Here is a 13,971-nt window from a genome sequence, read left to right as displayed (position 1 = left end):
TAGCGAAGGTTGTTGAGAGTGTTGTGGCGCATCAGCTTCCGCAATTCCTGGATGAAGCGGACTATCTGGACCCGTACCAGTCCGGTTTCAGACCCGGTTACAGCATGGAAACGGCATTGGTCGCACTGGTAGATGATCTCTGGCGGGCCCAGGACAGGGGCTGTTCCTCTTTCCTGGTCCTACTTGACCTCTCAGCGGCTTTTGATACCATCGACCATGGTATCTTCCTGCGACGGCTCAAGGGGTTGGGAGTGGGAAGCACAGTTTTACGGTGGTTCTCCTACCTCTCAGGCCGTTGGCAGTTTGTATTGGGAGGGGGGCAGAGATCCACCCCGAGGCCCCTTTCTTGTGGGGTGCCTCAGGGATCGGTTCTCTCCCCCCTCCTGTTTAACATCTATATGAAGCCGCTGGGTGAGATCATTCGTGGTTTTGGAGTGAGGTATCACCAGTATGCGAATGATACCCAGTTGTTCATCTCCACCCCAAACCAACCCAGTGATGCCCTTGACGTGATGTCCCGGTGCCTGGAGGCGGTACGGGTCTGGATGGGAAGGAACAGGCTCAGGGTTAACCCCTCCAAGACCGAGCGGCTGTGGATACCGGCATCTCGTATTGTCCAACATGTTCCATCTCTTTTGATGGGGGGGAGGTATTGCCCCCCTCTGAAAGGGCTTGCAACTTGGGTGTCCTTCTGGATTCACGGCTTAATTTGGAAGAACATTTAACTGCTGTGACCAGGGGGGCCTTTGCACAGGTTCGCCTGGTGCGCCAGTTGCGCCCCTTTTTGGACCAAGATGCCCTATGCACAGTCACCTATGCCCTTGTCACTTCTCGCCTGGATTACTGTAATGCTCTCTACATGGGGCTGCCCTTGAAGTGCACCCGGAGGCTTCAGCTGGTGCAAAATGCAGCCGCGCGGGTACTTATGGGAGTTCCTCGATACTCCCATGTTACTCCACTCCTGCGCGAGCTTCATTGGCTTCCGGTTGTCCTCCGGGTGCGATTCAAGGTGCTAGTAATTACCTTTAAAGCCCTACATGGCTTAGGCCTGGGGTATTTGTGAGACCACCTGCTGCCATTGTCAACCTCCCATCGCCCAGTTCGCTCCCAGAGTCAGCCTCCTCAGAGTTCCGTCGGTTAAGCAATGCCGGCTGTCGATCCCTAGAGGGAGAGCCTTTTCTGTGGGCACGATGACCCTCTGGAATGAGTTGCCTCCAGAGCTGCAGATGGCCCCCGACCTTCGGTCCTTTCGCCGTGACCTGAAGACATGGATGTTTCAACAATCGGGCCTGGACTGACTATGGTTTAAAATTTGGTTTTACAGGGTTAAATTACTACTGTATGTATTGAACATATTTACTGTTAATTCTTTTTTAAATTTTGTATTTTCATGTTCTTTTTTAGTTTTTATTGTTGTGAGCCGCCCTGAGTCCTTAGGGAGAAGGGCGGCATATAAATATAATAAATCAAATCAAATCAAATCAAATCACTTGTTTGAATACGGTTAAAAATATAAAGTTTGGATATAAAGAGGTCTTATATTAAGATTGCTAGATGGTGTACTATATGATTAAATACTTGTTTGAACATGGTTAAAAGAATAGATAAAACTTGGACATAAAGGGGCCCTATAGTTAGAGGGATTAGATATATAAGTAGTAGAATACTTTTATAATATATGAAATGTAAAAATATTGAGACGGTGTATTTGAATGAAAAGTTTGGATATTCAAAGGCAATGAATTTTGAGAAAATTATGACTGATAAGAGTGGTTTCAATACTGAAGGGAAATTAAGGTTAAATAAGAGTTTTGAAAACAGGACATGTGACTTAATAAGATGACTTCTATAAATACAATTGAAATATAAGCTGATTAGAAAATATGTTATATGCTGATGTTATTGTTATATGTACACATACTAGAAAAATGTTTATATCCAACTCTGTATGTATTGAAAGTATTAAGAATTATATTTGTTTAATGTAGACAAAAGGAGACTATTACCGGAAGAAGAGAGGATCAAGGAAATATATTATCAACTAACATATTGATCAATTATAGAAAGTAATTATTATTGTTTTCAAATATATGAACCCAGACAACACATTGTTCACTAAGCACTAAAGATTGTTATTGCAAAAAATTAATAAAATATATTTAAAAAAGAAACTTAACAAATCTCTGGTACAATTGTATTAAAAAAGAGTGAAAGACTTGAAAATCATTGAACCAAAAATCAATTCTTTTGATTCCAAATTTCAGCAGCACTATCCCAGGAATTCAGGAGCAGGAGGTACAAAAATAGGGCTAGACACACCCATGTGGCCTATGAAGTGTCCATATAATGTAAAAACCCTTCCTGAACTTTCTACTTAAGGCAGTTATTTCCATCACAAACTCTTACATATTCAAGTTGGGAAGGAGATATTTAATTTTTTCTCTTAGTCCATTAGAAACCAAAATGTACACATTTTAGAAGATATACTGATATACTATTGTATAAATATGGATATATATCCCCTTTAACAAATGTATTTTAGCTGTTAAATGGAAAGGTACTTTATTCATTTTCAGATGTACTTTTTATGTTGGTCTAAGTTTTTAAGAACTGCTTTATATACAATTCTACAGGATATTGGGATCTATGAACAATGAAAAGCCTGTTATAATGATTGTATGTGAGGAGTATACAGAATATTCACATATTCGCAATAGGTGCAGAGAATGTTAAGCAAAGTGGCATCAAGTCGCTTGCACTGCTACTATTTTAGAGTCCTAGACCTCATCTGGAGTCCCTTATTCAGTACTACTGGATATATAACAAGCTAGGGCAGGGGTGTTAAACTCACAACGTCACATGACGTGTTGCGACGTATCGTGACTTTTTTTCCATTGCCGGCAATGGGGTGGGTGCGGTTTCAGCATGACGCATCCGGCCCATGGGCCGGCAGTTTGACACCCCTGAGCTAAGGTATACAAGCTATGAAAGACAATTAAAAGCAGAAACAGTAACTGCCTTAAATATGTTAATGTAGATGAGAGATACTTTTTTCACTCCAGTAAAAGGCAACTATAGAAGATACTGCTAATTATATGGAAATAAAAATCATTATCAGATATATGTTTCTAGGAACAGAAGTAGCACTTCGTAATTAGCAGAGCTGCTGAAGAATCATATTACTAAATTTATTTTAAAAAAACCTGTCTTATGGCAGCATAAATGAGTTGTAATATGGAATTTGCTAAAAAGAAACCATGAAAAGATATCAGGTTAAAGAAACTGTTTTATATCATGTCAGCCCACTGCCCAAATAGTTTGTGAAATATACAGCTGTCTTGTTCAACCTGTGCCCCTCAGAAGTGTTAAAACTACACTTCCCAATTTTAGGAATATTATCTTAATGATTTTAAAGTTCCAGATTGGAAAAAAATAGCCTAAAGTCACTGGCAGAAGTTCTCCAGCATTTTCCCATCATTTTTTTAGACAGTTGGAATTGAACTTCTAACTTTGCTATATATCACACATCATTAGTCTAGCACCATTAGCACGTTTTTTCTGTAACAGTATATTTCCCTTAATAAGGAGCAAGTCTATTTTATATATCAACCCTACAGACAAAATATTTCACACGCTATAATATTTATTCAAACTTACCTCCATACACAATTCCAAACTGACCAGAACCAAGTACCTCATCAGCAAAGATCTGATACACTGAACTTATATCCTATGAAAAAGTATTTAGACAGAAGAAAGCAAATATTAGGTTCACTCACTTGATAAAATGACACCATAGCAGAAATTGGAATGTCAACTATACGTCACACAGTTAAAAGAGAGAAGAGCTATGACACAGGTTCTGAAGATGAATTACCGTATATACTTGAATATAAGCCGACTCGAATATAAGCCGAGACCCCTAATTTTACCCCCCAAAAATGGAAAAAGTTGGTGACTCGAGTATAAGCCGAGGCTGGGAAATGCAGCAGCTCACCTTATGCTCCTCTCCAGAGATCTTCCCTCAGCAGCGGCCGGCAAAGTAGCTCGCACACGAAACAAGCCCGGCAGAGGAGCCGGAGCGGCGAGCAGAGGCGCCCGGCCCAGATCCTGCAAGGCCCGGCCGAGACGCGCCCCCAGCAGCGGAGCTGCTCCGGCTCCTCTGCCGGGCTTGTTTTGCATGTGAGCTACTTTGCCTGATGCTGAGAAGACCCGCTTGGGCACTCGGGTTGGTGTCAGTCTCCGCAGGCCCTTCTCGTTTCCAGGAACGTCAAGCGCGCTTGGCTCTCCACCCCCACGGCAGGGCAGGGCAGGGCAGAGACTTGCTCGCCCTTCTGACGGCCCTGAAGAGAAACGAAGGGCTTGCAAACTCCCCGCGAGAAGCTGGGCGAAGCGCGCGGCTGGGCGAGTGTGTGCCTGCGCGCGTATTTACGAAAGAAACGCTCCGAGAGTTCTTCTTTCTCCGCCCCCTTGGGGGGAACTCTAGCGACTGCTGTAGCTGCGCTTCTCTTCTCGGCTCCGAAAATAGGGATTTCTACTCTCTCTCTCTCTCTCCCCTCCCCACCCCGCATTCTCCTGCCTCTTCGATTGCGACAATAAAAGGGCAAAGGGTGCGCTGGTTTCTTCCTCCTTCCTCCCCCCCTCCCCTCCCCTCCCCGATTGTCAGGTGAGGCAGCTGGAGGTCTGGCCGGGAGATTGTAGCCGTTTTGAAACGCCGCGTCTTGAAACGCCCGATCAGCTGATTTTCGGGTGGAAGAGCCGCGGCTTGAATCTGTTTGCATCTGCCTGAATTAGACCGAAACGGCCTGAATTTGACCAGAGTTGCTTTGTAATGGCTGGAGGAACTGCAGAGGAGGTCTTGCCGGGAGATTGTGGCCGTTTTGAAACGCCGCGGCTTGAAACGCCCGATCAGCTGATTTTCGGGGCGGAAAGAGCCACTGCTTGAATCTGCTTGTATTTGTTTGAACTTAACCAGAAACGGCTCGTAATGGCTGGAGGAACTGCGGAGGGAGTGAATGCTCCAGCCTGGAATATTTGGAAAGGCTGGGGGAACCGGATGAACTGCAGCTTAAGCGACTGTTGCCGGAGGAGCCATGGCTTGAAACGCCCCAGTTTTGGGGCAGCGTTTGCTTGTTCCCTCCCTCCCTCCCTCCCTCCCTCCCCTCTAAATCCTTCCTTCCTTCCTTCCTTCCTTCCTTCCTTCCTTCCTTCCTCCCTCCCTCCCCTTTCCCTCCTCTCTAAATCCTTCCTTCCTTCCTTCCTTCCTTCCTTCCTTCCTTCCTTCCTTCCTTCCTTCCTTCCTTCCCCAGCCCTAATCCGGAAAGTGGAAGGAAAGAAGAGTAAAGGCTGGGCGGAGGAGGAGGGGAAGTTTAAAAAGGGGGCGGCGTTCCCTTTAAAAAGCCGCCCGCCACGCCGCGCTCCCTCGCAGCACTCGCGGCGGCTGGCTTCTTGGCTCCCGGTCTCCCCCAGGCTTCCCGGCTGTGATTGGCGAGCGAGCCTCCCGAGCTCCGGCGGCCGTGACATCAGCAGAAGCGGAGCAAGCAAAAGCGAAGGGGGAAGTCTCCCCTCGTCCCGGGAGACTCTCGCTTCCCCCCACCCCCCACCCCCCACCCTCCCTACATCCCGAGCCTTCCAGATCTTCGCCTGCCTACTCGCGAGCAGGCATGTTTTCCAGCCAATCCGGGCCTGGGAGCAGGGCGCCGGCGGCACGTCCACTTTCCCCGCACTCTCCGTTCAGACGGCGCCCTTTGAGCCTGGAGTGATGCGGACGTCGGAAAAGGGCGCCGGGCGAAAGCAGCGAAGCGGGATCGCCGCGTGCCCCCCACTCCTCCTCCTCCTCCTCCTCTTCTTCTTCTTCCTCCTCCTGGTCGGCTTGACACCCCCATTTCGGCTGCTTCGCAAACTGCTTCCTCCACCCCACCCCACCCCACCTCACCCCTCCCCGCAAAAGATGCCGGGGTCGACAGCGTTTTTTCTACCCGGAACAAGCAAACACGCAGGCAACCCTGCACTATTCAGCTCAGTGAAGTCACGCTTGAAACGGCTTGAAACGCCCGATCAGCTGATTTTCGGGGCGGAAAGCGTGCGGTGTTGTTGTGTTTTTTTTCCTCCCCCCGAAAGTGAACGGCAGCTTTCCGTACTAGTGTATTGGCATGTCAAGACACCAGCACAAAGACCAAGGTACAAGGAGCCCTCCTTCAGTCATTATTGAAACATTTGATCAGCCCAACTTCTTCTTATTATTATTATTATTATTAAATCTGTTTTTTAACCAAGCGTGACTTCACTGAGCTGAATAGTGCAGGGTTGCCTGCGTGTTTGCTTGTTCCGGGTAGAAAAAACGCTGTCGACCCCGGCATCTATTCAGCTCAGTGAAGTCACGCTTGGTTAAAAAACAGATTTAATAATAATAATAATAAGAAGAAGAAGTTGGGCTGATCAAATGTTTCAATAATGACTGAAGGAGGGCTCCTTGTACCTTGGTCTTTGTGCTGGTGTCTTGACATGCCAATACACTAGTACGGAAAGCTGCCGTTCACTTTCGGGGGGAGGAAAAAAAACACAACAACACCGCACGCTTTCCGCCCCGAAAATCAGCTGATCGGGCGTTTCAAGCCGTTTCAAGCGTGACTTCACTGAGCTGAATAGTGCAGGGTTGCCTGCGTGTTTGCTTGTTCCGGGTAGAAAAAACGCTGTCGACCCCGGCATCTTTTGCGGGGAGGGGTGAGGTGGGGTGGGGTGGGGTGGAGGAAGCAGTTTGCGAAGCAGCCGAAATGGGGGTGTCAAGCCGACCAGGAGGAGGAAGAAGAAGAAGAGGAGGAGGAGGAGGAGGAGTGGGGGGCACGCGGCGATCCCGCTTCGCTGCTTTCGCCCGGCGCCCTTTTCCGACGTCCGCATCACTCCAGGCTCAAAGGGCGCCGTCTGAACGGAGAGTGCGGGGAAAGTGGACGTGCCGCCGGCGCCCTGCTCCCAGGCCCGGATTGGCTGGAAAACATGCCTGCTCGCGAGTAGGCAGGCGAAGATCTGGAAGGCTCGGGATGTAGGGAGGGTGGGGGGTGGGGGGTGGGGGGAAGCGAGAGTCTCCCGGGACGAGGGGAGACTTCCCCCTTCGCTTTTGCTTGCTCCGCTTCTGCTGATGTCACGGCCGCCGGAGCTCGGGAGGCTCGCTCGCCAATCACAGCCGGGAAGCCTGGGGGAGACCGGGAGCCAAGAAGCCAGCCGCCGCGAGTGCTGCGAGGGAGCGCGGCGTGGCGGGCGGCTTTTTAAAGGGAACGCCGCCCCCTTTTTAAACTTCCCCTCCTCCTCCGCCCAGCCTTTACTCTTCTTTCCTTCCACTTTCCGGATTAGGGCTGGGGAAGGAAGGAAGGAAGGAAGGAAGGAAGGAAGGAAGGAAGGAAGGAAGGAAGGAAGGAAGGAAGGAAGGAAGGAAGGAAGGAAGGAAGGATTTAGAGAGGAGGGAAAGGGGAGGGAGGGAGGAAGGAAGGAAGGAAGGAAGGAAGGAAGGAAGGAAGGAAGGAAGGAAGGAAGTTTAGAGGGGAGGGAGGGAGGGAGGGAGGGAGGGAGGGAACAAGCAAACGCTGCCCCAAAACTGGGGCGTTTCAAGCCATGGCTCCTCCGGCAACAGTCGCTTAAGCTGCAGTTCATCCGGTTCCCCCAGCCTTTCCAAATATTCCAGGCTGGAGCATTCACTCCCTCCGCAGTTCCTCCAGCCATTACGAGCCGTTTCTGGTTAAGTTCAAACAAATACAAGCAGATTCAAGCAGTGGCTCTTTCCGCCCCGAAAATCAGCTGATCGGGCGTTTCAAGCCGCGGCGTTTCAAAACGGCCACAATCTCCCGGCAAGACCTCCTCTGCAGTTCCTCCAGCCATTACAAAGCAACTCTGGTCAAATTCAGGCCGTTTCGGTCTAATTCAGGCAGATGCAAACAGATTCAAGCCGCGGCTCTTCCACCCGAAAATCAGCTGATCGGGCGTTTCAAGACGCGGCGTTTCAAAACGGCTACAATCTCCCGGCCAGACCTCCAGCTGCCTCACCTGACAATCGGGGAGGGGAGGGGAGGGGGGGAGGAAGGAGGAAGAAACCAGCGCACCCTTTGCCCTTTTATTGTCGCAATCGAAGAGGCAGGAGAATGCGGGGTGGGGAGGGGAGAGAGAGAGAGAGAGAGAGAGAGTAGAAATCCCTATTTTCGGAGCCGAGAAGAGAAGCGCAGCTACAGCAGTCGCTAGAGTTCCCCCCAAGGGGGCGGAGAAAGAAGAACTCTCGGAGCGTTTCTTTCGTAAATACGCGCGCAGGCACACACTCGCCCAGCCGCGCGCTTCGCCCAGCTTCTCGCGGGGAGTTTGCAAGCCCTTCGTTTCTCTTCAGGGCCGTCAGAAGGGCGAGCAAGTCTCTGCCCTGCCCTGCCCTGCCGTGGGGGTGGAGAGCCAAGCGCGCTTGACGTTCCTGGAAACGAGAAGGGCCTGCGGAGACTGACACCAACCCGAGTGCCCAAGCGGGTCTTCTCAGCATCAGGCAAAGTAGCTCACATGCAAAACAAGCCCGGCAGAGGAGCCGGAGCAGCTCCGCTGCTGGGGGCGTGTCTCGGCCGGGCCTTGCAGGATCTGGGCCGGGCGCCTCTGCTCGCCGCTCCGGCTCCTCTGCCGGGCTTGTTTCGCATGTGATTCCGGGCCAGGTGCTGCTGAGGGCGAGCAGAGGCGCCCGGGCGACCCCAGCAGCATCAGGCAAAGTAGCTCGGCCGCGCGCAAGTCCTCGGTAAGTTCTTTTTTTTTGTTGACTGGAGTATAAGCCGAAGTGGATTTTTTCAGCCCAAAAAGTGGGCTGAAAAATTCGGCTTATACTCAAGTATATACGGTATGTAAAAAACCTGTTCAGACATGCAAGAACATATTGCTTTTAATATCTGAACATTTGTATATTTAATCCAATTCATGAAAATTGCACTTAAGGAAATGTACCATTTACAAGACTTCTCATGAAATGTTTTTTTATTAAAAATGCTTAACAGACTTAATCTTTTTTTTAATAAACAGCATGTTAGGTTATTCAAAAAAAGAAAACAAATTTGCTCCCTTTACATTTCCAACATCCTTGATTTCGATATAAAATATCCATCAAGGAGCAATTAATACTGAACGATTAGAACATATTTTGTTTATATTTTGTTGACTTACCACATTTTCTTGGATCTGGCAATTTGAAACAGAAATGCTGACACATAATTCTTCTGCAATGAAAAAACATATAATTCCTCTTTTAAATAAGGTATTACTCAAATGGTGTTCCATAAGTTTCATGTTTGAATGAAGACCCTAGCAATTACATGCAAAATTAGCAAGCCATTGCTGGGATACTATTGATAGGACAATAATTAATCGTCTGATGCGTTATGGTAATAATTGCCAATCTAATTTAAAGTATGAATCTAAATATATGAAATATGGGCCTACGTTTTTATAGCTCCTCATGAGATAAATTGAAACTATGAAGAAAGAAATGCCAAGCAGCATCTTTTCACGGTAAAGCTTAGATAACAGTAATGGTAAATTGTTCCATATTGTGCAAGAGAGCCACTAAACACTTCTTCTGAAAATATAGCTTTTTACTGAATGCCTTAAGAATGTACTTTAAAAAAAATAGGGTAATAAATTGTTTGGCACTTGTGATATAACTCAAACTACTACATATAAAACAATGCCATTTATTAAGTTTTGCATACATTAAAGACATTACTTTTCATTTAGCAGATTATGATGAAGAAAAAGCAAGCCTTTTTCAGTCCTTACTGTGATCTCTTCCTTGTCCTGTAGCAATGCAAGTGCTGGTCTCAGGTGTGACTGGCATTAAAGCCTGACGAATAGCTTTCTCCCAGCTCTGGGCTACATCCAATCCAACTCCAGTAGCAGCCAAAACAGGGCTATGGTGACTGCTGCCATTGTTCTCTCCAACGAAGTACACCATTGTGTCAGTTATTATTTCAAAACAGTGAGGATTGCTGCCTTGCACCATGTTTGAGAAATCCCGTGGCTGAGTCACCTGAAGAATTTCAGAAAGTGGAATCTCCTGCAGAAAATATAGAATATGTAACAGTAAAACTGACAGCACTGTGAAAAGGTAAATATTAATGCTCTCAGCTAAGAACATTTCAGTAGGTACACTTATTCCCATTCCTTATTCATACTTCCAAGGAACCCAAAATATCTCAGTAAGGCAAACCAATCAAGTTATGTCTTGTTCTAAATGGTATTTTTTTGTTAGACTAATGTATCCAGTGAATGGCCTTTGAATTCTCTTACGCAGCCTGGAAAGTTTAATTACCTTTGAAGTTCCCGGCATCAAATGTACCCGTCTGCTTAATGCTGAGCTACATACTGAAATTGCCTTTCACTTTTGAGGTTACACTATACTTATAAGATCCTATTTTAATTCCTTAGCAAATTATTTGATAGCATCTGATCATTACATGTTGTCCTCAACTTACAACAGTTCATTTAATGACTGTTCAAAATTACAACGGCACTGAAAAAAGTGACTTACGACTGTAGCAGCATCACCAAGGTCATGTATCAAAGTTCAGACGCTTGGCCACTGATTCATGTTTATGACAGCTACAATGTGTGCCAGGGTCATGTGATCACCTTTTGTGACCTTTTGACAAGCAAAGTCAATGGGGAAACCATATTCACTTAACAACCATGTGACTAACTTAACCACTGCAGTGATTCACTTAACTGTGGCAAGAAAGATCCTAAAATTCACTTAACAATTGTTTCACTTAGCAATGTAAATGTTGGGCTCAATTGTGGTCATAAGTCAAGGATTATCTGCATTGTAAAACTGTTATATTAAAAATGGAAGGAATCGCTCATCTCCTTCGTGAACAACCTCTGATGACAAACGGGACCAGAACTTCTGTTGCTAAGTGATACAATCATTAAGTGAATTTGTCCGATTTTACAACTTTTGCCACAGTTATTAAGGGAATTACGTGGTCATTAAGTGAATCCCACTTCCTCCTTTAATTTTGCTTGTTGGAAGCCCCCTGGGAAGGTCACAAATGGCAATCATGTGACAGATGCTGCAGCTGTCGTAAATACATGCTGGTTGCCAAATGCCGAAATTCTGATCATGTGACTGTGGGGATGCTGCAACAGTCATAAGGGTGAGGACTGATTGTAACTTCAAATAATCATTAAACAAATGGTCATAAGTCAAGGACTAGCTGTATGTCTATGGCCTATCTGTGTGTATATACTCATTTATACATGATTTATAATACTGCTTGACGGTTCCCCTTATTAACAGCTATTTATAGCACAGGTCAAAACTATCAGTTCCCTTAATAGACATATCTTCCCCCCCCCCAACTTAACTCCTGATGCAAATATTCCTTTTCCTCACAAAACACAGGTAGTCCTCGACATACGACCACAATTGAACCCAAAATTTCTGTTCCTTAGTGAGACATTTGCTAAATGAGTTTTGCCCAATTTTACAACCTTTCTTTCCACAGTTATTAAGCGAATCACTGCAGTTGTTAAGTTAGTAAAATGGTTGTTGAGTGAATCTTATTTGTTGCAGGGTTGCAAAAGGTAATCACATAAGCCCGTGACACCGCAACTGTCATAAATATGAATCAGTTGCCAAGCATTTGAATTTTGATACATGACCACGGGGATTCTGCAAAGGCCATAAGTATGAAAAATGGTCATAAGTCACTTTTTTCAGTGCCACTGTAAGTTTGAACGGTCACTAAACAGACTGTTGCAACTCGAGGACTATCTGTATTTCACACTTCTCATTTCTTTCTATCAGATTATAACTATATAAATTATAATATGTAAAGCACAATCAAAACAGAAAATAGTTCGCCAGAGATAAACATTAAAACTGCCTCTCATTATAAATACGTCTATGACATATTAACAGTTTTAAATGGTACGTCATCTAGCAGAAAGCAATTAAAATGAAATGATAATAAGCAAATAGCATTTTAAAGAGGAGATGAGATTTGGGTAATCTCTTACCTTGTAATATTTTGTCCCAGATTCATTTTGAAATAGCGTAAGACATTTACTGTCTAATCTCCAGTAATGCCTTTTTCTCTGCAACAAAGTACAGTTACTGTTTTAAGAAACCATTTTTTATTTCATTTGTATAGCTGCCTATCTTAAAATCAAACTCTTAGCAGCTAAAATATATACTATATGTACATTTATATATGTAGCATATAAGACACTATTTACTTGAATCAATTTCAAAGGTTTCAACAGTCCCGCCTATGTTTGGATTACATCTGCATTACAACATTCCTAAATTAAACATTCCTAAACATTCCTGAACTGCTGCAGAAAACAGTTATTAAATGACCACAGAATTTGTATTGGCTATGCCATTTTCTGGCACAAGAAACTAAACCCAATTCATAATCCAAGGCAACAGCATTAGGTATCTGCACCATGGTCATAATGCTTTACAAAAGTCTTTATGTGATACAAGAAAGCTATTACATGCCTCAAAATTATTATTTAACATATGGTGATGTTACATTAGCCAGGAGACTACAATGCTAATACAGAGGAGTTATTTGGCTGCCTAAGACTGCCCATTCCATTCACACTTGCAAGATTTCCAAAGTGCACCACAGGGGGTGAATTAATTTCACACCAAAAAGAAAAACTAACAGCATCCTGAAGCATCATCTGGAGCCTTCTCCCTCCACCAAAGGCACCTGGCAAACAGGCGTTGCATCCGGAAAAGTTCAGCACCAGCAGGGTTCTGACCATCTGCACAAAGCACTGGCTCATCTTTCCACTGAAGTGGTACCTATTTATCTATTTGCATATAACATGCTTTCAAAGGGTTAGATGGGCAGAACCTTAGGCAAAAGATGGGAGCTCACCCCACAACGCAGTGCTAGGACTCGAACCGCCAGAGCAAAAATCATCTCCAGTGGCATTAAGCCACTGAACCATTGTGCCTCAAGAGATGCTTAGATACAAAACTTTTCGGTCTCATCATATTGTCTTATTCACAGAATTTGACTGGGAGATCTAGATTAGTCTCCACCTGTAATTCTGTTTTTTTTTCCATCTTGTCTTTCAGTTTTTATCTTTCCGCAGGAAAGCAGCTAATAGTTTCATCTCTTGAATGGAATACAAAATGTTCTACACTCGGAAATACAAAGTTTTTCACCAAGAAGACAGCTTAATTACTTACCAGGTTGTCTCGACTTGTGCAGTGAACCATCCATCCTTCTTTTACCATTGTACTGCTCTTCCTCTTTGTGTGTTTGACCGACTGTACAACTCTCATTAATGGAATGTTATTGCTTGTGGATGGGCTGTTGAAGAATAATAAATTGCACGATCATGTATCATCCCAGCAATGCAGCAGGCAGCACTGATGCCTAAATAATTATTTTCTTATAGTCTGTTTTATAGCATGTTGGACTGGAAGCATCTCTCTAATAGTTAATTGGAGCTACTTCATCAGCCATTTGCTTGGAATGAGTGTGCAAGCAATCTCTTTGGCTACTTTGTGCAATCTGGACAAGCTTGTCCATGACCTGAAGACATTTTTCTATTTCTAGTTTTGGGCATCTTTGCATTATATTATCAAAACAGTTAAAATATCTTGCTAGGATAAAAATAGCTGTTACGTACCATTTTTGTTCCCAAAATGGGATATAAACTAGATTCCAAATATTTCTAGTTAAAGGATTTGCACTAAATCAAAAAATACAGTAAGTAGACAGAACTCCTGTATAAATGAAAATAATTCTCTTGCATTCAACTTTCCATTGCTTGGTGAAACAAGCACTATAAAAGTCTATTGTACATGAGACCCAGAGGTCACCTTCCATTTCTACATTCACAGCAGGACAGCATTCTGTTACGTTTGTTCAAGCCAAGCCCTACTTATACATAGAGAGGATTTAAAACACACCATAGATAAAAGGAACTTTTATTTTA

At 44.9% G+C, this 13,971-nt stretch overlaps 1 protein-coding gene across 1 annotated transcript in view; it reads right to left on the bottom strand.

The window, feature by feature from the left end:
- The window catches only part of PRKD3 (protein kinase D3), a 67,147-nt gene that overhangs the window by 12,813 nt on the left and 40,363 nt on the right, over window positions 1-13,971 (bottom strand). Inside the window, exons 9-13 of the mRNA XM_081313573.1 lie at window positions 13,217-13,340; window positions 12,025-12,102; window positions 9,784-10,060; window positions 9,172-9,224; window positions 3,658-3,730 (exon numbers count right to left, since the gene is read on the bottom strand). Coding sequence (XP_081169699.1) covers window positions 3,658-3,730; window positions 9,172-9,224; window positions 9,784-10,060; window positions 12,025-12,102; window positions 13,217-13,340 — 605 coding nt within the window. The remainder of the gene's footprint in view (window positions 1-3,657; window positions 3,731-9,171; window positions 9,225-9,783; window positions 10,061-12,024; window positions 12,103-13,216; window positions 13,341-13,971) is intronic.

Source organism: Vipera berus, assembly GCF_964194415.1.
Source record: "Vipera berus genome assembly, chromosome: 1".
Classification (NCBI taxonomy): domain Eukaryota; kingdom Metazoa; phylum Chordata; class Lepidosauria; order Squamata; family Viperidae; genus Vipera; species Vipera berus.
Note: the sequence above shows the minus strand (reverse complement) of the source record. Positions and strands in the feature narration are given on the sequence as shown.